At 52.4% G+C, this 21,709-nt stretch overlaps 1 protein-coding gene across 1 annotated transcript in view; it reads left to right on the forward strand.

Moving 5' to 3' along the window:
* UBR4 (ubiquitin protein ligase E3 component n-recognin 4) overlaps window positions 1–21,709 on the forward strand; it is a 120,606-nt gene that overhangs the window by 84,540 nt on the left and 14,357 nt on the right. Inside the window, exons 77-91 of the mRNA XM_063145474.1 lie at window positions 204–329; window positions 1,557–1,688; window positions 2,671–3,014; window positions 4,327–4,417; window positions 5,342–5,426; window positions 6,340–6,467; window positions 6,624–6,753; window positions 8,011–8,168; window positions 9,340–9,449; window positions 9,671–9,812; window positions 10,629–10,710; window positions 11,505–11,678; window positions 12,592–12,713; window positions 14,443–14,640; window positions 15,364–15,444. Of these exons, the coding sequence (XP_063001544.1) occupies window positions 204–329; window positions 1,557–1,688; window positions 2,671–3,014; window positions 4,327–4,417; window positions 5,342–5,426; window positions 6,340–6,467; window positions 6,624–6,753; window positions 8,011–8,168; window positions 9,340–9,449; window positions 9,671–9,812; window positions 10,629–10,710; window positions 11,505–11,678; window positions 12,592–12,713; window positions 14,443–14,640; window positions 15,364–15,444 (2,103 nt within the window). The remainder of the gene's footprint in view (window positions 1–203; window positions 330–1,556; window positions 1,689–2,670; window positions 3,015–4,326; window positions 4,418–5,341; window positions 5,427–6,339; window positions 6,468–6,623; window positions 6,754–8,010; window positions 8,169–9,339; window positions 9,450–9,670; window positions 9,813–10,628; window positions 10,711–11,504; window positions 11,679–12,591; window positions 12,714–14,442; window positions 14,641–15,363; window positions 15,445–21,709) is intronic.

Here is a 21,709-nt window from a genome sequence, read left to right on the forward strand (position 1 = left end):
ACACGAACTACTACATACGCTGGCTGTTTGCAGGGGGTTATTTTGCTCGGGGGCGTAATTAACTGTGTGAGCCCCCTCCCTGCAGCCTGATCGTGCCCCGTTCATGAGCGCTTTCCCCTCCTCCCTTTCCGTTCGTGCGAAAGAGGCCTAAACGCTTGTTCAGGAAATGCCGCCTGAAGTCACGCCGCGTTCTGTGCTTGCAGGCGGTGACCAACATCAACACCCTCCTGGACAAGGCCGACCGAGTCTACCACCAGCTCATGGGCCACAGGCCTCAGCTGGAGAACCTCCTGTGCAAAGTGAACGAGGCGGCGCCCGAGAAGCCCCAGGTACCGGGAGGCGGTTAGATAAATAAAGAAGCCCGTTTTTACGAGCAGCTGGGAGGCTTGGATCTCTCGCCGGCCACACGCTAGAGAGCGGTGTGTTCGAACAGTGGCGAGCGACGGCTGGGCGGTGAACCAGAAGAGAATTGACATGCAAATCAGTGTGGGGAAACGCAGGAGCCGGTGATGCAATCCCAGTTCTACCAGTCCGGGGGGGGGGGGGGGCTGGATGTAGGGACATCTGACCCAGGCCGCAGGACTGGGTCAGTGCCGCTGTCGTGACTTCCCTCCCTGTCCGAGCGATCCTGAGAGTTGGTGGGGTTGCGATCTTTTAACGCTATTTCCCTCTGCTGGGTGTGTGTGTGTGTGTGTCTCTGCACTTTGCCGCCCATTTGGTGATCCCGGGGGGAAGGAGAGCCATGCAGGAGGACGGCCTGAGAGTTCTTTAGGCCTTGCTCACACACGTGCAAGCCTCTATTTATTTATTTATTTTATTTCATTTATATACCACCCCATAGCCAAAGCTCTCTGGGCGCAGTTCACAAAAGTTAAAAGCAGTAAACGTTAAAGAACTACGATAAAAAGTTTAAAAACATTAAAAGCCTAAAAACAACAGTATCCTTATCAAAACAGTATCCTTGTAAACCCTTGTAATTTGGAACAAGAGGAGAAAAATTGGTTAGTCCTGTTCGGTGAATTCTTGTTTGAAATGGGGGAAGATTTCTTGCAACCCTTTCTTACGACTCAGGGGGTGCGTTACAGTATAGGAAACAGCGAATACGGAAAATACAGGGTGTGGCGTGCGGAAACGGCAGTGAACCACACTGGTGAAAAAAGCCTTGGAAATGAGTTTGTCTACACAAGGGTTTGTACAAACTCCTTTGGATTAGGGCTACTCTCTCATACAACGCTCTACGGCCTTGAGGGCTAGGAACTTGCTTTCTCCGTTGATGGGTGGAGGCTGAGCGGATTCCCTGCCTCTAGAGCAGCCTTCCTCAACCTGGGGCGCTCCAGATGTGTTGGACTGCATCTCCCAGAATGCCCCAGCCAGCTGGCTGGGGCATTCTGGGAGTTGTAGTCCAACACATCTGGAGCGCCCCAGGTTGAGGAAGGCTGCTCTAGAGGCAGGGCTGAAAGCAGCCTAAGCAGGCATCTCCCCTTTCCCCGTAGGGTTTGCCACGGAGGCTCTTCACTTCCGTTGGTTGACTTCTCTTTTCCCCGCTGGTGTTTCAGGACGACTCCGCCGGCGGCGGCGGCGGCATCAGCTCCACCTCTGCCAGCGTCAACCGCTACATCCTGCAACTGGCGCAGGAGTACTGCGGTGACTGCAAGAATTCTTTCGACGAACTCTCCAAGATCATCCAGGTCAGGATCTCCGGGCTGCAAATGGTGTTTTCGTTGGCGTGTCTTTCCCCCCCCCCCCCCCGTATCCGTTTGTTTCTACGTTAGGCTTTAGTTTAAGATCTGGTCTTTAATCTCAGTTTTAATTCGCCCGCCTTGAGCGCCTGTTTGTTTTGCGGAACGGTGGGATAGAAGTTAAATGAATTGAAGAGCGACAGCGGTCAGCGTGGGAGGAAAGGCCGCTGTCCTTGAAAACTTAGGGAGGATACTCCTTCTGTAAGGTATTTCCCGGTTTGCTTTCCAGCTTGGGGAAAACGATACCTCAAGAGTACAATGAGGGCAAAAGTAGCTGCTATAAACAGGCTTGTCTTTTTCAACGCACATCCGCACACCGCTGCAGGGGAGCTTCCGGAGGGAGCAGTGTGGATTAGAGAAAGGGAGCGTCATGCTTTCCCACCCATTGCGTCTTCTCTCAAAAGTCATGCCTTCCTGAAGGGACATTTCCATCTCAGAAGTGGCTACCGGGCCAGCTGTTTTGGCCCATGACTCCTCTCACCCTTGTCCAGGCTGGCTAGGACCGATGGGGGTTTCTTTCTTTCTTTCTTTGTTGAGATACAGCCTCTAAACCCCGCCCTTTGGGCCCAAAGCAGCTCACATGTTAGCTGGAGAATGCTGGGAGTTGTAGGATTCCCCCCGCCATATAAACATGCATAAGTTTGCACTCTCAGTGATGTTTCCAAGATGCAGCTGCTGTGACTGAGTGTAGCCACCAGGAGGGATCTTCTTCTGCTTGGTCTGCTTCTTCTTCTTCTTCTTTTTCTCCTCCTCCTCCTCCTCCTCCTCCTCCTCCCACAAGTCCATCCTCTCGCAAACTTGACTGGGGAAACCTTTGCGATTCAAGGAACGCGTGTCGGTGCTTGCGTATCGACCTGCCCAGAGGCCCTGACCAAAGAGGGCGGTTCTCTCTAGCCGTGCTCAGGCCTCCCCTTCTCTCGACCCTCCGCAGAAAGTCTTTGCCTCCCGGAAGGAGCTCCTGGAATACGACCTTCAGCAGCGGGAAGCGGCGAGCAAGTCCTCGCGCTCCGCCGTGCAGCCCACCTTCACCGCCAGCCAGTACCGCGCCCTCTCCGTCCTGGGCTGCGGCCACACCTCTTCCACCAAGTGCTACGGGTGTGCCTCGGCCGTCACCGAGCACTGCATCACCCTGCTCCGCGCCCTGGCCACCAACGCCGCCATCCGCCACATCCTCGTCTCCCAGGGCCTCATCCGAGAGCTGTTCGATTACAACCTGCGCCGGGGCGCGGCCACCATGCGGGAGGAGGTCCGCCAGCTCATGTGCCTGCTCACCAGGTAACCGCGCAGCTCTGCGAGACAGGGCGGGGAAATCCACCACGGTAGACGAGTTCAGGTGAAGCCAAACCACGGATTTTGCTGCAGGCCAGGTTTCCCCAAGTCGGCCGGTTTCCACAGACTTGGGGACCGTTTGTTTTTTAACTTTTCGGAATTTAGTGCACATTTATTTGTAGAAAAATACGTTAAACGAGAAAGCACCGGCCGAAAACGCACGTTTTCTTTATACGCTAAAGCATGAAAACGTGCGTTTGGGAGGATTTGTGAATTTGAATGAATTTGGGAATTTGGGAAAAAATCTGATTCCGCCCATGAGCGGCTGATGGAACGGAAGGTACCTCCCAATCTGCGAAATGCCGGCGGAATGGATTTTACAAAATCCTGGGGTGTTTGCTTTTGACGGAGCTGTGTTTCTACTCCCTGCGAATAGCTTGGGGCTTTTAAATGATTGGTTTTTTTAAAAAAAGATGTGGCGTAGGTCTGCAACTTCACAATCAGTTTGATTCTGTGACAGGGAGCCTCCCGCATCCTGAAAGCCAAATTCAATTTCGGAGAAGCTCTCAGGAGCTGCGTTGCGTTGGTGGGAGGAGCCAGAGGCAAGGGGACATGAGCAAAAATGCAAGAATAGAATATATGTAAAAGAAATTCCAGCCCCTTGTAGATTGAAGCTCTGGGCATTTCAAACTTTTAGAATGGGGAAAATCTGCACGAAAGCCATGAAAAGATCAGGTGATCAGTGGTTGGGGGGGGAGAAGGGGAGGAGCCAGGGGGCGGGACCATCTGGGGGGCCCAGGTTTGGTAGGCTGGATTGGGTACCCCGGGCTGAGGCTTTCCACCTGTGATTTTAAATTGATTTAGAACGACCGCATTCGACCGACTTAAAATAATCTCATTGTTTCATGGTGCGGAATTTGAAAATGTCCGTGCTTTTAAGGCAAGGACTTAAAAGCGCCTTGGTACGTGCAGGCGTCCAGAGCAGCGTGCGCCTTTCTTTCAAAGCCAACCCACACCAAGTCACTCACATTGAAGAAATGCAGCCGCAAGGCAACCCTGCCAGATCCCGTCTGCTCCCTTCCTCGCTGCCTGCCTGCCTGGCCAAGGCATTCGGGCTGTTTGAACAGGGAAGGGATGGGAAGGTCGTCTTCCATGGCGGAAGCCCCGGCTGCTGAGCAGACGTCTTGTGAATTTTGCATGAGCCAGACTGAAACGAGGAAACGCTGCGTTATCTCCGCGTTGAAGGGAACGGCTCGCCACGGAGCTTTTAACGCTGCGGTTCCTTCTTTTTCTTTTTAATCCTCCGTCTGGAAACCAGAGACAACCCGGAAGCCACCCAGCAGATGAACGACCTCATCATCAGCAAGGTCTCCGCGGCTCTGAAGGGGCACTGGGCGAATCCTGACCTGGTGAGAGGAGGGTTGGCGCTGTGCGTTCTCACGGTCTGTTCTTTCCTCCCTGGCCGCTTTGGTTCCTTTGCAGACAGGGAGTGATTTCAACCCCTGGTTCGGTCAAAACGGCCCCAAGATTCCTCTGTGTGTGTGTGTGTGTGCCGACGTCCATTAAAAGCGGCTTTACGGTCAGGTCATTTTCACTGCCGAGGGGTCCGTTTGGAAACCCTACGGAAACATCGGCTGAACCTCTGTGGCAAAGCGAACTTCCCTGCAGCCCAAACTCCCCGAATTATGCTGGAAAAGGCCTGGCTGCTCACGATTCTCTCCCCTTCTAATCATCCTTGGTTGGATCGGTCTCACGAAACACACGTCCTGGCAGGATGAGCTTTATTAGCGCCAACCTAAAAGTTTGCAAAGGAGCGAGAGATCAGGTTCATCAAAGCTCTTTCTCTGGCCGGACGCTTGGTTTATTTCTTTGTTACGTTACTATCTGGACTTTCCTTATTGGGAGCTTAGGTGGCACACGCGGTCCACCCCCCTTGTTATCTTCATAGCAACCCTGCGAGGTAGGCTGTGCTGAGAGAGGTAGTGACTGCCTCCTGACTGAGATGGGTCCCTGTTCCCCGTTCCTAATCTCGCCCTCTAACCCAGACTTCTCCCAGCCTGGGGCCCTCCAGACGTGCTCGACTGCAATTCCCATCATTCCCAAGTAGCATGGCCAATGTTTGGAGCTGAGGTCCAATGTTTCTGGAGGGCCGCCGTTCAGGGAAAGCTGCTCTAACCCCTACACTGCACTGCCTCTCGCGTTAAGCCAGGTCCCTGTAGATTTTTTTCACGTCTGCGAAATTGAAAGCTCCCAAATCGCGGGGAAGCGACAACCGTATTCCAGCCCGGCCAATCTCCCAGCTCTCCTCACGCTTCTCTTCTTTCGGTTTTCAGGCCAGCAGCCTCCAGTACGAGATGCTGCTGCTGACCGACTCCATCTCCAAGGAAGACAGCTGTTGGGAGCTGAGGTTGCGTTGCGGTGAGTCCCTGCGTCCGGCAAGCCAGATAACAGAGGCCTGCGTGTGGGTGGAAGCGGATTCCGTGCAGAGGGCGAGAGAGACGGGGGGCTGGTGGAGGGAAACACTGTGGAGCCCAGCTACAGCTCTTTTAAAGTCCCTTCACTGGCTGCCGATTCGTTTCCGGGCAAAGTCTAAAGTGCTGGTGATCACTTTTAAAGCCCTACATGGTTTGGGTCCCGGCTACCTGCGGGATCGCCTTCTCCTGTACAATCTGCCCCACACACTCAGGTCCTCTGGGGTGAACTTACTCCAGCCCACAAAGACTAGGCTGACAGGTATTACCCAGAGGACCTTCTCTTCTGCTGCTCCCAGACTGTGGAACGGCCTGCCGGAGGAGACGCGTCAACTTAACGAATCTCCTCTGGCAGGCCATTCAAGAAAGCTGTAAAGACTGATCTCTTCCGGCAGGCCTATCCAGTGGAATTTTAGGGTGCTTTTAGGATGTTTTTTTTAGGAAGTTTTAACAATGCATATTGGGTTTTGCTTATTTATTTATTTTTATGTTATTTTATGCTTGCTGCTGTTCCCCGCCTCGACAGGATGGAGAGGCGGGTTAGAATTATTATTATTATTATTATTATTATTATTATTAATTACTTAATTACTTAATTAATTAATTAAGAGATCCCAGCCCAGGGGAGAGCCGTAGCCCTCCTTCCAGCTGTAGACCATCCATCTGCCTCTGAGATGCCGTCCTCCCCTTGTGATGGGCGAAGAGAAGTGAGAGCAGGCCAGAGCTGCCGAAAGTCTTTCCCGTCACATCTTTCTGCCGCTGTGGGCAGATCTCTGTGGCTCTCTGTGGCGCCCCTGTGTGTTGCCACCGCCGCCGCTCTCTGCCGCCCTGACTTCCGTTTTTCCTTGCCCGTTCCCCAGCTCTTAGCCTCTTCCTGATGGCAGTGAACATCAAGACGCCGGTGGTGGTGGAAAACATCACCCTGATGTGCCTGCGGATCCTGCAGAAGCTGATCAAGCCGCCGGCTCCGACCAGCAAGAAGAACAAGGTACCGTGCCCCTTCTGGACTCCGACCCCCGCGGAATTCAGTGCCGCTCGAGCAAATCCGCCGCGCTAAAATGGGCTTGGGGGAAACCCCAGTTCCATACGTCGTTTTTGCCGCGGCTTCTTGAGTGCGTCACGGGCCTTTCCTTTTGCTTCGCAGGACAGCCCCGTCGACTCCTTGACCACCGTGAAGCCGTACAGCAACGAAATCCACGCTCAGGCCCAGTTGTGGCTCAAGAGAGACCCCAAAGCTTCGTATGAGGCTTGGAAGAAATGCCTCCCGGCCCGAGGTATGGCGAATGCCGGGGATAATTCACCCCCCTGAGACTAGAGCGGGACACTCCTGGTTCTCTCGCTTTTAAATCTTCCCTTGCGGCGGCGTGCGCGTGCCTGTTCTTCCTGGCATTCGCACGTGCTGGCAAGCTGACACCAGACCCTCACGTCAGTGAGACTTCTTTGATCGAGCAAGTCACACGGTAGGCGAGCGTAATGGTTACAGAACACAACAGACACCTTGGTCTGTGCTTCTTTCTGCTGGTGACTTTTCCTCTTCTGTTGCTAATCCTGGTTGCTAATATCCTTTTGCAGCACTGATTAGTCTGCCGGGGCGGGGGGGAGGTCCCAATCCGTTGGATGTTTTCAGGCCTATCCAGTAGGATTTTAGGATATTTTAGTATGTTTTAGGGTGCTTTTAGGATGTTTTAAACAGTGGATACCATGTTTTTAATCAGTATCTTATGTATTTTATGCTTATTCATGTTCCCCGCCTCGATCCAATCGGAGAGGCGGGTAAGAAATATATTATTACTAGCTGTACCCGGTGTAACGTACGCCGTTGTAGCATATCTTAAAGTTTATTAATTAAATATCATCGCGGGAGCGCGGGCTGCTTGGAGGCCGCCGATACAGCGCCGTCTGGCAGACCTGGGGGGCAGGGAGGTCGGGGGGAGGGGGAGCAGGTATCCCCCTCTCCCTAGGGTTCCTGTCAGCCTTGGGCCACCCACCCAGCTCGCATGAGATTAGGCCGGGGCCTTGGCTCGCAGCAGGCGAACGGCCTCCCACCTGGCCACCAAGGGCCCCGGCCGTGCCTCGCTCATGCTCCGGACCGTGGTGCTGCCCTCTTTGTGGGGTGGGGGGAACGAAGAGGCAGAAAGGGGGGGTAGGATTACCTTGGAAAGCCCGGAGGAGTCGGGCGAGGGGCTTAGCAACCTGCATCAGCTGACGTTACACGTTGCTACTGTTGCTTAGCAACCTGTATCAGCTGAAGCCTTTACGGAAACATACCTAAGCGTTTTATATATATATAGATGATGATGATGATTTCAGTTCTCGCCTGCCCCTGAGCTCCGGAGATGGCCCCGGTCTCTCCAGGCAGAGCCACACACTTCTTGATTTTGCAGGCTTTAACATTTTTCACCTTCTATTTGCCTCTAGAGGAGCAGAGAAACACACTTGTTTGTCTGACCCCGATGGAGTCCTCCCCGTCTCTCCCCTTTTCAGACGCAACTGGAACTAACGTCCGCTTGAACTCTTGCCCTCCCCTTTAGGCATCGAGGCCGATGGGAAATCCCCCAGCCGGACGGAGCTTCGTCACCTTTACCTGACCGAAAAGTACACCTGGAAGTGGAAGCAGTACATGAGCAGGCGAGGGAAGAGGACGTGCCCCCTGGATCTCAAACTGGGGCACAACAATTGGTTGCGCCAGGTAAGACCGCTGCCCCCGCCTGCACATCAGGAGCGTCTCCTCTGCAGATGTGAGGAGGCCAAGTTGGGTTGCTGGGCAGTCCGGCACACCAGGTCTCGCCCACTGCCAAGGGCCATAACCTGGGGTGATTTCCTTGATTCGATTTGATTTGTTACGTTTATATACCGCCCCATAGCCAAAGCTCTCTGGGGTTTTTGCAAAAGCTAAAAACAGTGAACGTTAAAAAAGTATACAAAATTTGAAACCATCAAAAACATGAATAGTATAAAAACAACTGTATCCATTTAAAAAATAACAGTTCTGGGGTCCGTTAAAAAACAAACAAACTTAGTGTTGTTAAATGCTGTTAAATGCCTGGGAGAAGAGAAAAGTCTTGACCTGGCGCCTGAAAGATAACAATGTTGGCGTCAGGCGAGCCTCATCGGGGAGATCATTCCATAATTGGGGGGCCACCACTGAAAAGGCCCTCTCCCTTGTTGCCATCCTCCGAGCTTCCCTCGGAGTAGGCACTCAGAGAAGGACCTTAGATGTTGAGCGCAGTGTAGGGGTAGGTTCATGTCGGGAGAGGCGTTCCGTCAGGTATTGTGGTCCCAAGCCATGTAAGGCTTTATAGGTTAAAACCAGCACCTTGAATTGGGCTCGGAAACGTATAGGCAGCCAATGCAAGCGGGCCAGAATCGGTGTTATATGTTCAAACCTCCTTGTTCCAGTTATCAATCTGGCTGCTGCGTTTTGCACAAGCTGCAGCTTCCGAACCGTCTTCAAAGGCTGCCCCACGTAGAGGGCATTGCAGTAATCTAATTCTCCCTGAAGGCAGGGATCACGTGACTTGAAGGGTGTTGTAGCTGAGTGGGTAGATCACACATTTGCTTGCAGAAGGGCCCAATTCAGTCTCCAGCGTCACCAAGAAAAAGGGGGTTTTCGTTGTGTTTGGAGAGCCACTGCCTGGCTGAGTATTGGGAATAGATCTGGTCCAGTATGGAGGGGAAGTTGGGAAGGGGAGAAGGGGAGAGCCAGCGCATGGACCAGGGAGCTTTTAAGGAGGAATTTCGGGACTCCGGAAGGAAGAGATCACCTGGGCGGTTGAGGCTGATGTGCCCCACCTTGCCCTAAATGAGTGTCTCCTGCATCCCCCGGACACCCTGCCTCTTCCTTTTTCTCCCGCATGTAGGTCTTGTTTACACCTGCCACTCAGGCCGCCCGGCAGGCGGCCTGCACCATCGTCGAAGCTCTGGCCACCATTCCCAGCCGGAAGCAGCAAGTCCTCGATCTCCTTACCAGGTACCGTGTCTCGGGCTTCCTTGCGGGGTGGGGGCAGTTGGCGTGTGGCCCACTAAGATGCCTTGCAGAGGCGAGGAACCTTCTTCCCCACTGAATAAACCATCTCTGTGGACTTGTTTCCACATGTCCTCGTTTGGCCAGGGCTTCTCTCTTTGCAAAGAAGTCCTCGTTACGGTTCTGACTTCCCCTGTGTGTGTGTCCCGTCCCCCCCTTTTCCTTAGTTACCTGGATGAGCTGAGCGTGGCGGGTGAGTGTGCGGCCGAGTACCTGGCCCTCTACCAGAAGCTCATCAAGCCCGCCCGCTGGAAAGTCTACCTGGCAGCACGCGGGGTCCTGCCTTACGTCGGCAACCTCATCACCAAGGTACGGAGCGCATTCTCGGGCCCCCGGGGGTTGGTGCAGAGAAGGTGCGGGACTCCTCGCGCCGATGCTTCGGCCCCACCAGGGCAAGTGCAGAGTTCTGCAGCAGGAGCGCATGTGGAGGAGAGGCCTCTGTTTGTGCCAGCAGTGGGGAGCCTTTTGTAGCCCAGGGGCTGAATTTTGGAAGAGACCATAGCTGAGTGGGGGAGCCTCCGCTTTGCACACAGTGGGTCCCAGGTTCGATCCCCGGCATCTCCAGGTAGCAAAATGCAGGATCACTAATAGGTTATGCCTGAACTGATTGGCTATGCTCTGGGAAGAAAGGCTGTTGCTCAGTGGTGGAGCCCCTGCTTTGCACACAGTGGGACCCAGGTTCGATCCCCGGCATCTCCAGGTAGAGCTGGGATAATTCCTGCCTGAAGACGCACTCAACGGAAGGGATGTTTAGGGCGAGGAGGGCTACCTGGCAGAATAAACACTACTGGGCTAGATGAACCAAGGATTTGCCGCAGTATAAGGCAGCTTCTCATGTTCCTGTTGAAATTAGCCCTTTCTTATGGAAACCATGAGGGCTAGTTACTTAGGGAAAGGCCGTACCTCAGTGGTAGAGCAGCTGCGGGGGCTGAGGCTGAGCGGTTTGCCTAAGGCTCACTCCATCAGTTTTTGATTGATGCAGAATGTGAGGGGGGGCGGCCTACTGATTCATAGCTCTGTCTCTAAGCCTCTCCGCTGTGCTGTATCTCTGCGTCTCCCCCTCCCCACACCCCCTGCCACTTCCATGCCCCATGTGACCTTCACGGCTTGGCCTTGTGTTGTTAGGAAATCGCCCGTCTCCTCGCCCTGGAGGAGGCCACGCTCAGCACTGACCTGCAGCAGGGATACGCCTTGAAAAGCATCACAGGTACGTCGTTGCCTGAGATAGCTGCCGTGGCGTTGCACCCCACAAGTCAGTTCCCTGATGTATGTCTAGGATTTGAAGTCTATTGTGTTTAGAATGTTGATCTGAGTGGGGGGAGATTGAATATCTTAGGAGGGGGGAGGAGGATAGATAAGGGGATGACTGAGGTGGTAAGGGGGGTGAGGGGGTGGTTTTAAAGTACTTTGGTTCGAGGGAGAATTAGAGGATCAGGGTGAAGAGGGTTGTCTTTGGAGTGTAGCGTGCAGATAGTCAGTTGGGGTATATTAAACAATCCTGATAATACAGGAGTGAAGGTGTGAGAGAAAGGAAAGCGTGTATGAGAAGAGAGAAAGGATTGGATGAGAGGTCTTAACAAGGGCCTGAAAAGTTTTATGATGAAACAAAGTTTGTGAACATTTTATTCGGTTTGTTTGACTACCCCCAAAATCCCACGTGTCTCCTTGGCGTTTATCACCTGCAGTTACATACATAGAACACCCGTCCTGACATCCCTTCACCATCAGCACATATAAAATTCACCGCGCATTAGTTCATTCCTGGAATCATTCCCGTTTCACCCCTTTCTCCGCATAGTTGGTAGAAGGGTGGCGCTTGTCCCTCAGCTCAGGCTCATAAAGTGGCGGCGCTTCGCTTGAGCAGGGAGTGTCCGTGGGCAGGCCCGTGGTCAAGAGCCGGTGCCGTGGCACAGCCTCCTTGATCTTTGCGGCCCGTGTGTATGCCTGCCCCCCTCTCAGCCTCCCAGTCCATAAGCGGGGTCCTCTGCCTGGCTTCCGTAGGCCTCCTCTCCTCCTTCGTGGAGGTCGAATCCATCAAGCGGCACTTCAAGAGCCGCCTGGTGGGGACGGTGCTGAACGGCTACCTGTGCCTGCGGAAGTTGGTGGTGCAGCGGACCAAGCTGATCGACGAGACCCAGGACATGCTGCTGGAGATGTTGGAGGACATGACGACAGGTACCTGGTGGGGGAGGGAGGGAGGGAGGGCGGGCGGGCTGGGGTGGCGGTGGAAGCAAAGGTTCTCGTCGGCCTCCAGGAGCGAGACGACGCACTCAACGGAGGGGATGTTTAGGGCGAGGAGGGCTTTCATGGAATCATCGAATAGCAGAGTTGGAAGGGGCCTACAAGGCCATCGAGCCCAACCCCCTGCTCAAGGCAGGAATCCACCTTAAAGCATCCTTGACATATGCTTAGTGTGGGAGAGCCCACCACCTCCCTAGGTAACTGGTTCCATTGTCGTACTGCTCTAAAAGTTGGGAAGTTTTTCCTGATCATAGAATCATAGAATAGTAGAGTTGGAAGGGGCCTCTAAGGCCATCGAGCCCAACCCCCTGCTCAAGGCAGGAATCCACCCTAAAGCATCCCTGAGTGATGGTTGTCCAGCTGCCTCTTGAAGGTCTCTAGGGTGGGAGAGCCCACAACATCCCTAGGTAACTGGTTTCATTGTCGTACTGCTCTAACAGTCAGGAAGTTTTTCCTGATGTCCAGCCGGAATCTGGCTTGCTGTCACTTGACCCCATTATTCCCTGTCCTGCACTCTGGGATGTTCAAGGAGAGATCCCGGCCCTCCTCTGCATGACAGTCTTCCAAGTATTTGAAGAGTGCACTCATGTTCCCGACGATGTCCCTGTATATATCTGCAAAGCCCAAAGTGTTGGATTTGGCTGGGGGCATGGGATGTGGGTTGTCAGTTCAGACCCTTTTCCTTCTCGTTTGCCCAGCAGAGGCTGACTTAAGACGTACCTTGACTAGAAAGAAGCGAAACCGTGCCCTCACTTCCCTGCCCTGATCCCGGCATCCATGGCAGGAGACGCTGCTGATCAGGAAGTTCCCATGAGCCAACGCTCTCTGTCTTTTGCTTTCTCGACAGGCACGGAATCCGAAACCAAGGCCTTCATGGCGGTGTGCATTGAAACGGCCAAGCGGTACAGCCTGGACGACTACCGGACGCCCGTCTTCATTTTCGAACGGCTTTGCAGCATTATCTATCCGGTAGGGGAGCCGACCTCGTTCCGTGTGTGCGTGTGTGTGTGTGGACGCGCTAGGGGCCAGCCCAGCCTGACGAGAGAAACTGAGCAAGTGCCTGCAGGGCCAAAATCCTGGGGGTGCCTAACTCCGCATCTTGAAGAGAAAGCTGCTGCCTTTGTGTTTTTGGGAGGAGGTGCGTTAAGGCAGCGTGGCAGGGGTTCAGCTTGGAGGGTGCTCTCCCCCACCCACCCCGCATTCCAGGAGAGACTGTCAAGAGAGTTTTCAGTTCCCAGGGCCAAGATAAGCGTTAATAAAGAGGAAAACGAGGAGAAAAGACGTAGCAAAAAATAAAATTGGTGTATAGTGCCCAGGGTCGACTCTGGATCTCTGAGTCTTTATAGATAGTTGAGGCACGCTTGTCTCCCCCTGCACTTAAATAGGAAATACTCTTCTTTCGTACGCTCCAAAAAGGTTTAAGTTTTGAGGGGGTGTAAGATGAAGGTGACCCGCCCAGAGCAGTGACTCACACAGAGGAGCCTTCTCTGCGGGCAGTTCTGCTGTGCGTCCTGCGTCTGGAGCGATAGAGGGGTGGAATCACAACCGGCACAAAGACGCGGCAGAGTTAGCTATTTCCCCACTCAGTCCCCAGCAGGGCCTGCGATGAGGAAGGAGACGAGGCTGGGGTGGTAAATCGTACAGAGGCGCAACAGGCAGCCTCTCCTTTGGGGGCTGGGAACTTACTTCTTCCTTTCGTTTCCCGGGGCACAGAATTTGGGATGGACCGGCTTTATGTGCTGTTGTGATGCCTGTCAGCCGACAATAAAAGGCAGCAGGAAAATGAGAAGAAAGTTTGTTTATTTATTTATTTAATTTGTATACCGCCCCATAGCTGAAGCTCTCTGGGCTGTTTACCAAAGTAAATAACAGTGGACATTAAAAAAAGTATACAAAATTTTAAACCATCAAAAATATATAAAAACAACAGTATAAAACAGTATCCATTTTAAATAGCAACAGTTCTGGGGTCCGTTAAAAAACAAACTTAGCATATGTGGTTAAATGCTGTTAACTGCCTGCGAGAAGAGAAAGGTGTTGACCTGGCGCCGAAAAGATAAAAGTGATGGCGCCAGGTGAGCCTCATCGGGGAGATCATTCCGTAATTGGAGGGGCCACCACTGAAAAGGCCCTCTGCCTTGTTGCTGTCCTCCGAGCTTCCCTCAGAGTAGGCACTCGGAGGAGGACGTTAGATGTTGAGCGCAGTGTAGGGGTAGGTTCATGTCGGGAGAGGCGTTCCATCAGGCATTGTGGTCCCAAGCCGTGTAAGGCTTTATAGGTTAAAACCAGCACCTTGAATTGGGCTCGGAAGGGTATAGGCAGCCAATGCAAGTGGGCCAGAATCGGTGTTATATGTTCGAACCTCCTTGTTCCAGTTATCAATCTGGCCGCTGCGTTTTGCACAAGCTGCAGCTTCCAAACCGTCTTCAAAGGCTGCCCCACGTAGAGGGCATTGCAGTAATCTAACTTGGAGGTTACCAGAGCATGGACGACTGAGGCTAGGTTACCCCTGTCCAGATAGGGGTGTAGCTGGGCCACCAAACGGAGTTGGAAGAAGGCACTCCGTGCCTCCGAGGCCACCTGGGCCTCAAGTGACAGAGATGGTTCTAGGAGAACCCCCAAGCTACGACTGGTTTGCGTTCGCCTCCAAGCCGCCTGAGTTTCGGGCAGGGGGTGCTGACTCGCCGTTGCCTTTCAGGAAGAGAACGAAGTGACGGAGTTCTTCGTCACGCTGGAGAAAGACCCTCAGCAGGAGGACTTCCTCCAGGGGCGCATGCCGGGGAACCCTTACAGCAGCAACGAGCCAGGCATCGGGCCGCTGATGCGAGACATCAAGAACAAGATCTGCCAGGATTGCGACCTGGTGGCTCTCTTGGAGGACGACAGCGGGATGGAGGTGAGGAAGGCGGCGGCCCGGATCTGCAAGCCGGCGGTGGCCTGACGGGGGAGGCGAAGGCGAGGGGACGGGTCGCGGGATTGGGACAGCTCAAAGTGGGCCGGGGTCCCAGCGAAGTCGTGGAAAATATGTCACGTACAAGGATGATGTCTATGGAGTCGGGCTGTTGGTCTGTCCAGACCGGCCTTTGCCAATCCAGGTGTGGTGGACGTATGGGGGTTGAAGTCCAACACCCCTGGAGGGGCCCCGGGTTGGCAAAGGCTGGATAAGGCGGGCGTGGCGGGCTCCCTCTGGCCTCAACCCCAAGGGTGGTGACGAGTCCGGCTGCCGTTGCTGCGCGGGAGAAGAAAGATATGCCCTGCACGTGCTCAGAGGCGCTCTCCTGTGACCGTTGCTGGCTCCCAGGGCTTCAGCCTTCTTCGCCTTCAAATTGCCGTGGTGGCTGACGGTCTGGGCATCGCCGCTGCGTTGGGGGCGGGCGTGTGCAGGGCTACCTCCGTTTCCAGACGCTGGAAGCCCATGCTCTCGTCCCGTTGCCTCTCCGCCGACGCACTACGTCAGCCCCATCTGGTCCGGCCCACCTGTGGCTCCCCAGGGCCTCCGGCATCCCCTAATGGCCTCACCCTCAAGCCGCCTGCCGGGGCTTGGACCCCGGGCTTTCTCCGCCCGGTGGCGTCGCGGGCCCGTCTCTCCCGTGACTGGTTTCCCCCTCTTGTCTTTCAGCTTTTGGTGAACAACAAGATCATCAGCCTGGATCTCGCGGTGGCCGAGGTTTACAAGAAAGTCTGGTGCCCAACCAACGAGGTACGGTTCCTGGCCTCCCTCCGTTTTTCTTCTGCTCTGGGCCTCTCTGCTTTGGCGTCTGGCGGTTGTGACTGGTTCTTCATCGTGGTCTCTGTGCATCGCACTTAAGGGCTCTGGGCCTGCGCGGAGCTCGAATCAGAGCTTCCACAATCCTGCGCATGTTTCGACGGGAGTGGAAAAAGTCCTACAACGCCCAGCATGCTGGCCGTCATAGGAGTTTTTTCTGTCTAAACACGCGGAGGGTTTTCTCCCAAACGTTTCTTCTCCCTTTTCCCTCCACGTGACGGTGACTTGGGATACAGAACTCGGGCTTCACTTAGCAGCCGCAAAGTCTTGGCCTGTCACCCGCGCGTAGGAATTCTCTTGCTGGCCTCTTCGTCGAGAGCTTTCTCCCCCACCCGTTTCAGACTGAGGACTGCCCGTCGCCATTGTGCATTTGGCCGCTGCCTTTCAAAGCTGATTTCATGCCCTCTCTGCTCGTGGCAAATAAGGACATGCAGGGACCTGGGATTGCCTAATCAAGCTGCGTTTTAAAGAAACAGGCACTGCTGGGATCCTGAAATTCTGGTTTTTAAATATATTATTTATTTCAGAGCTTGTTTGTTTTTTATCCCAGTCCTCAGCCAAAAATCAGCAATCAGTAAAACGAGAAGGTCACAGCCGTCGCAGGCTTACAATCTAAAAAGACTTAGCATGCAAGGAAAGAGAGGTGGGGAGGGAGGAGGAAAAAAAATGAAGTTGTCTTTTGGTAGTGGAAGGCCCGGCTTTCCTTTTGCCTCCCTCTGATACATCCTGATGGGATGGCCGGTGGTGAGGGAGGAGGGTCTCCAAGACCTCACTTTTGATGGGCTGGTAATGTTGAGTAGAGGAGCAGATGAAAAAGCATCTGCTGGCCTGGGGTGGCAAAGGCTGGGGTGCAAACGAGGGCCCGTGATTGTTCCCCGCCAGAAATGAGAGGCACTTTATAGGTTCAGGCGTTTTTGTTTCTCTGCTCCTCCACGGCTGCGTTTTGGACCGCCCCTGACCTTGCACCTGATTCACGGCCCTTCAAGCCACCTAATAATCCCTCTTCTGCTGTGGATCAGAATCAGCAAGCAAATAAGACCATATTTCAGATTGTAAGCCTGCTCACTGGAGCTGGCTCTGCCATCTCCGTTAGAATTATATCGGCTGAAACAAGAAAGCAACGAGCATTTTAGAATAGAAGTTCTAAGTAACAAAACGGAACAGGGCCGTGGGTATATGCCATTTTTGAAGGCAAGGAAACTTTTTGTTTTAAAAAAACAACACTGCAGAAGGGGCATTGCAAAAGGGGCTGGTGGAGGGGTGGAAATTAAGTATTTGATGTCTTTGCTTTGACTATCAGTGCCAAACTTTGGGTATTATCCTCTAGAAAGCCTCTAGGAATGAATATGTTAAAATCTCTCCCTGCCTTGTCATCTGAGTTCAAAAGCATCTCATGTTTGTTGAGAAGCCGTCGGGAGATTAATGCATTCCAGATGCACGGATCCGAATGGCCCCTGCGTTTCGGATAGACTGACAGTTCTTGAATAGAGACCTGCGTTTCAGAATTTAGTATTCGTAAACGTGGTAGAGGACTGAAGGGTGCCTGTGAGTGCAGGTTTTATTCTTGTTTATTTTCTTCTTGAGTGAGTGGGAGAGAGAGAGAGAGAGAATATTTCACAGATTGGTTTGAGCGCTTCTCTATCTTCAAACTTTGGATTATTTTCTTGTTCAGGGCACTGGCATCAAATTCCCTCCCGAGCCACAGGGAATTGAGTTTTGGACACGCTCGATGCCACGGTCCTTGCCCTGTGCCAAAATCAACCTGCGACGTTTATTTCGTTAATCAGATGATTTAAATTAATTGTTTAAAAAAGGTGTCTCTTATTACTTGGTCAGCAGGTTCAAAAAATGGTGAAATGCAGGTAACTTACAAAGTGGATCATCAGGAAAGAAAGCCTGTTTAAAAATACGCGACCAGTCATTAACTTAAGGAATTAATGAACTGATGATGGTTCATTTAAGAGCTCTTGCTCAACTATTGTCAGCGTCTTGGGTCTCTTGCTTTAGTTGTTTTCTGGCAGGGCGGGCTTGTACCAGTGTCTTGTGGAATGACGATTTATTTGCGTATTTAATGGCTCAATTAATTCACGCTGTTTTGGTTTCGTCGGTATTTATAGCCTCCTCTTCTGTTTCTAAACTCCCCAGACAGCGTCCACAATTGAATGAAACATGGCCCCAAACCAAGATACCGTTAAAATTGTCAGGCAAGAAGAAAACCTGCCGGAATCAATCCAAAGTTCAGACGAATCGAATTAAAATCTCTTTCATCCACCCCCAGATTGGTGCCTCCAAAGATATTGGACTGCAACCCCCATCATTGCCAACCAGCATCATGGGAGTTGCAGTCCAACTAATCGGGAGGGTACCGGACTGGGGAAATCCGTTCGTCATCCAATAACAGCCCTGTGAGGTGTGTGCAATGGTTTATCCGTTGCCTGTTTCATGCTTGTAATCCCCTTGGGGCAGGGACCTGTGTGGTTTTGCTTGCTGCTCAGTCAATGGCCATGGGCCAGGTTGGCGCTATCTAAATCAATAACTTCATTTATTATTTATTTATTTATTTATTTATTTTATTACATTTATATACCGCCCCACATCCGAAGCTCTCTGGGCGGTTTACAAAGGTTAAAAACGGTGGATGTTAAAAAGTATCCAAAATTTAAAGCCATCAAATATATAAAAACAGTATAAAACAACGACATCCATTTAAACAGCAACAATTCTGGGGTCCGTTAAAAAACAAACTTAGCGTTGTTAAATGCCATTAAATGCCTGGGAAAAAGTCTTGACCAGGCGCCAAAAAAATAACAGTGTTGGTGCCAGGCGAGCCTCATTGGGGAGATCAGTCCGTAATTGGGGGGCCACCACTGAAAAGGCCCTCTCCCTTGTTGCCATCCTCCGAGCTTCCCTCGGAGTAGGCACTCGAAGGGGGACCTTAGATGTTGAGCGCAGTGTACGGGTAGGTTCATGTCAGGAGAGGTGTTCCATCAGGTATTGTGGTCCCAAGCCATGTAGGGCTTTATAGGTTAAAACCAGCACCCACAACCATTTGAATGCGCTCACAACCAGTGAGAGCTGACATTTTCCATAGCAGGGAAAGAACGGTTGTTTTTTCATTGTTTTAAAGATGGCTTTCGCCAGTGTCCGTACCGGTTCTTTTCTCTGCGCAGTGGCACGTTTAAGGGAAGCGAATGCGGCCCCACCCCACCCCACCCCACGGGAACCTTTCCCTGTTGCATGTTGGCTTGAGGATTTGCCCTTCCCGAGACGTCGAAGATGAGCCAGGAGCTTCGGGGATTCTTTTTCATTTGGATTCTTTTTAAAAGTTCCATCTCCACCTCCCTGATTTTTGACACCCAAGCGGCTTCTCCGGGCACGTCGTCGTGGCTGGTTCAGCCTTTTAGAAGTGTCAGACCACACTGCAAAGGGAGCAGGGTGCTGTGTGTGGATACGGGAGAATCCTAGAATCGTAGAGTTGGAAGGGGCCTCTAAGGCCATCAAGTCCATCCCCCTGCTCATTGCAGGAATCCACCTTAAAGCATCCCTGACAGAGAGCTGTCCAGCTGCCTCTTGAATGAAAACGGTGTTTTCTCCCAGGCATCATCATCATCATCATCATCAATAATAATTTGTTACTACCTCTCCCTCTGAATCGAGGCGGGGTACAACACAAATGAAAACACCATAAAATACATACACCTAATTCAAACGTTTATAACCAGTGCATCGTTAAAAGCAGCACACCATTAAAAAAGACATCTTAAAATTCAGCTGGGTAGGCCTGCCGGAAGAGACCAGTCTTTATGGCTTTCTTAAACTCCGGAAGACTGTTAAGTTGACGAATCTCTCCCGGCAGGTCATTCCACAAACTGGGAGCAGCAGAATAGAAGGTCCTCTGGGTAATAGTTGTCAGCCTTGTTTTTGTTGGCTGGAGTAGATTCTTCCCAGAAGACCTGAGTGCGCGGGGCGGATTGTACGGGAGAAGGCGATCCCGCAGGTAGCCGGGACCCAAACCATGTAGGGCTTTAAAGGTGATCACCAACACTTTGTCCTTCGCCCAGAATCTAATACCGTTCTCCCGTATCCACACACGCAGCATCCATCCCACCAGGCCTGGGTGCTTTAGGCAGACGGGGGGTGGAGGCGGAGAGGGGCCTGCCAGATCCCGGGCCGTGCGTGACCGTGGCCTGTTGCATCCCGGCTCCGCTTCCCAGGATGACGCCGCCGTGAAAGGCCTTGGGAGCTCGTCGGCATTACTGTCAGCGCTGGGGCTTTCATCCGCCTGCCTTCTCCGTCTCCTGAGCGGAAGAGACAGGCTCACAAGAAGCTCACCTCGGGGCGGCGTTTGTTCCCCTTGTCTCTCTTTCACCCGCTCCCTCTTTGTTCGTCTGCCATTTTACCAGAGGCCCCCGTGGCGCTAATTGCGGGGCTGTAGCGCGGCCCTTTGAGCGCATCTTCTCCCCCGAGGGTTTTCCCCGGCGCTTTCGGAATCTTCTCTGACATTAAGCGCCGCTTATTCCACATTAGGCTTAGCGGCAGGCTCCTTGACAGGTCCTCTTCTCCCCTCTCGCGCTCCCCCAAAGAAGGTCTCCTTCTACCAAAGCTGGGATTTCCCCCCCCCCAAACCCAGCCCACCCCATCCATTCTTTTCTGCTCTGCATTCAGTCTTAAAACGGCATTAAAATAGAAGGTTCAGAGACAGAGAGGGGGAAACAGCCGGGGCTTCTGGCATGAAACAAGCCCCCCTCCCCACAGGGAAAGTTGTAACAAGTCCCTACACTGCTTAGGCACTTTCCCTAATACCCTGTTTTACTTAAAAGCTTATTAAACTGTCACTCTCTCTTCTTCACTCCCTCTCCGGCTTCTTCCTGTCAGTGGGAGATTTGTGCTTCTATCTCTCTTTTTTAAAGTGCCAATTTAACTAGCACATCGTCCTATTCTATATATGTGTCTAGAATGGCTGGATTTTTGTTTGTGTGCTGAGCCGTGGGCTTTTCCCCTGCACTCCACTGACCATTTATTGCACATTTCCCCCACCCCCACCCCAGGTTCCGCAATTTGCGCAAAACGCAGCTCGGAAATTTGCGCAAATTCTGGCGCCTGTGGGGAAAAAATAGGCCCCAAATTGCCTGGAAAATCCACAAACTGACCCAACTCGCTACAGGAGCTTGAGTTGGGTACTGCTGCAGGAATAATAACAACAGCAACAATAATAATATTTGGATCGAGGCGGGGAACGACATTAATACAACAATACGATATAAATCGAAGGCATAAAACTGGTTAAAAGAGCATATAAAACCAATACAACATTAAAATAACACTCAGGGCGTCTTACGATTGTTAAGTTTAAAATCCACCTGGGTAGGCCTGCCGGAAGAGGCTAGTCTTTACGGCTGTCTTAAACTCAGAGAGAGCATTAAGCCGACGAATCTCCTCCGGCAGGCCGTTCCACAGTCTGGGGGCAGCAGAAGAGAAGGTCCTCTGGGTAACAGTTGCCAGCCTAGTTGTGGCTGACTGAAGTGAATTTTTAGAGCATAGGTTCGTTTTATTTTTAGAGCACAGATGAGTTCGTAAGAATTTTGGCTGTCGTATAGACATCTCGTTTTATTGTTGAGGTTGTAAACGGCCTTTGTGCTATAGACAAATAAGATGTATCTATCTATGTTCAGAGCATCGATCCATCCATATGTTTTTTTGTTCGAAGGAGGCCTGATTTGTACCTAACCCTAAACCGTGGTATGAGTTCTTGAATTCTGGGTTGTCGTGATGTGCAAACCTGGCCGTGCTAACAAACTGTGGGTTGTTCACCGTGAACAACCCCCAAAGACAGCCTTCCTCAACCTGGGGCGCTCCAGATGTGTTGGACTGCACCTCCCAGAATGCCCCAGCCTGCTGGCTGGGGCATTCTGGGAGGTGCAGTCCAACACATCTGGAGCGCCCCAGGTTGAGGAAGGCTGCCCAAAGAGAACCCATGGTTTGTTGTTGGGTTGTGAACATTTGGCGGTTTAAATCACGGGTTGAACTGTGGGCGGTTTTGCCAGGCTACAGAGGCGGCAGGCAAGAGCGGTAAAAAAAACCAACCCATCAGCTGCTCTACGTGCCGGTACTACAGCACCACAAAGGTGATTGGGATTCAGAAAGGAAGGCGAAACGAACAACCTAGGGATTGAGAAACCGAACCATGGTTTGTTTGATC

This window comes from Elgaria multicarinata, chromosome 20, assembly GCF_023053635.1.
Source record: "Elgaria multicarinata webbii isolate HBS135686 ecotype San Diego chromosome 20, rElgMul1.1.pri, whole genome shotgun sequence".
NCBI lineage: Eukaryota > Metazoa > Chordata > Lepidosauria > Squamata > Anguidae > Elgaria > Elgaria multicarinata.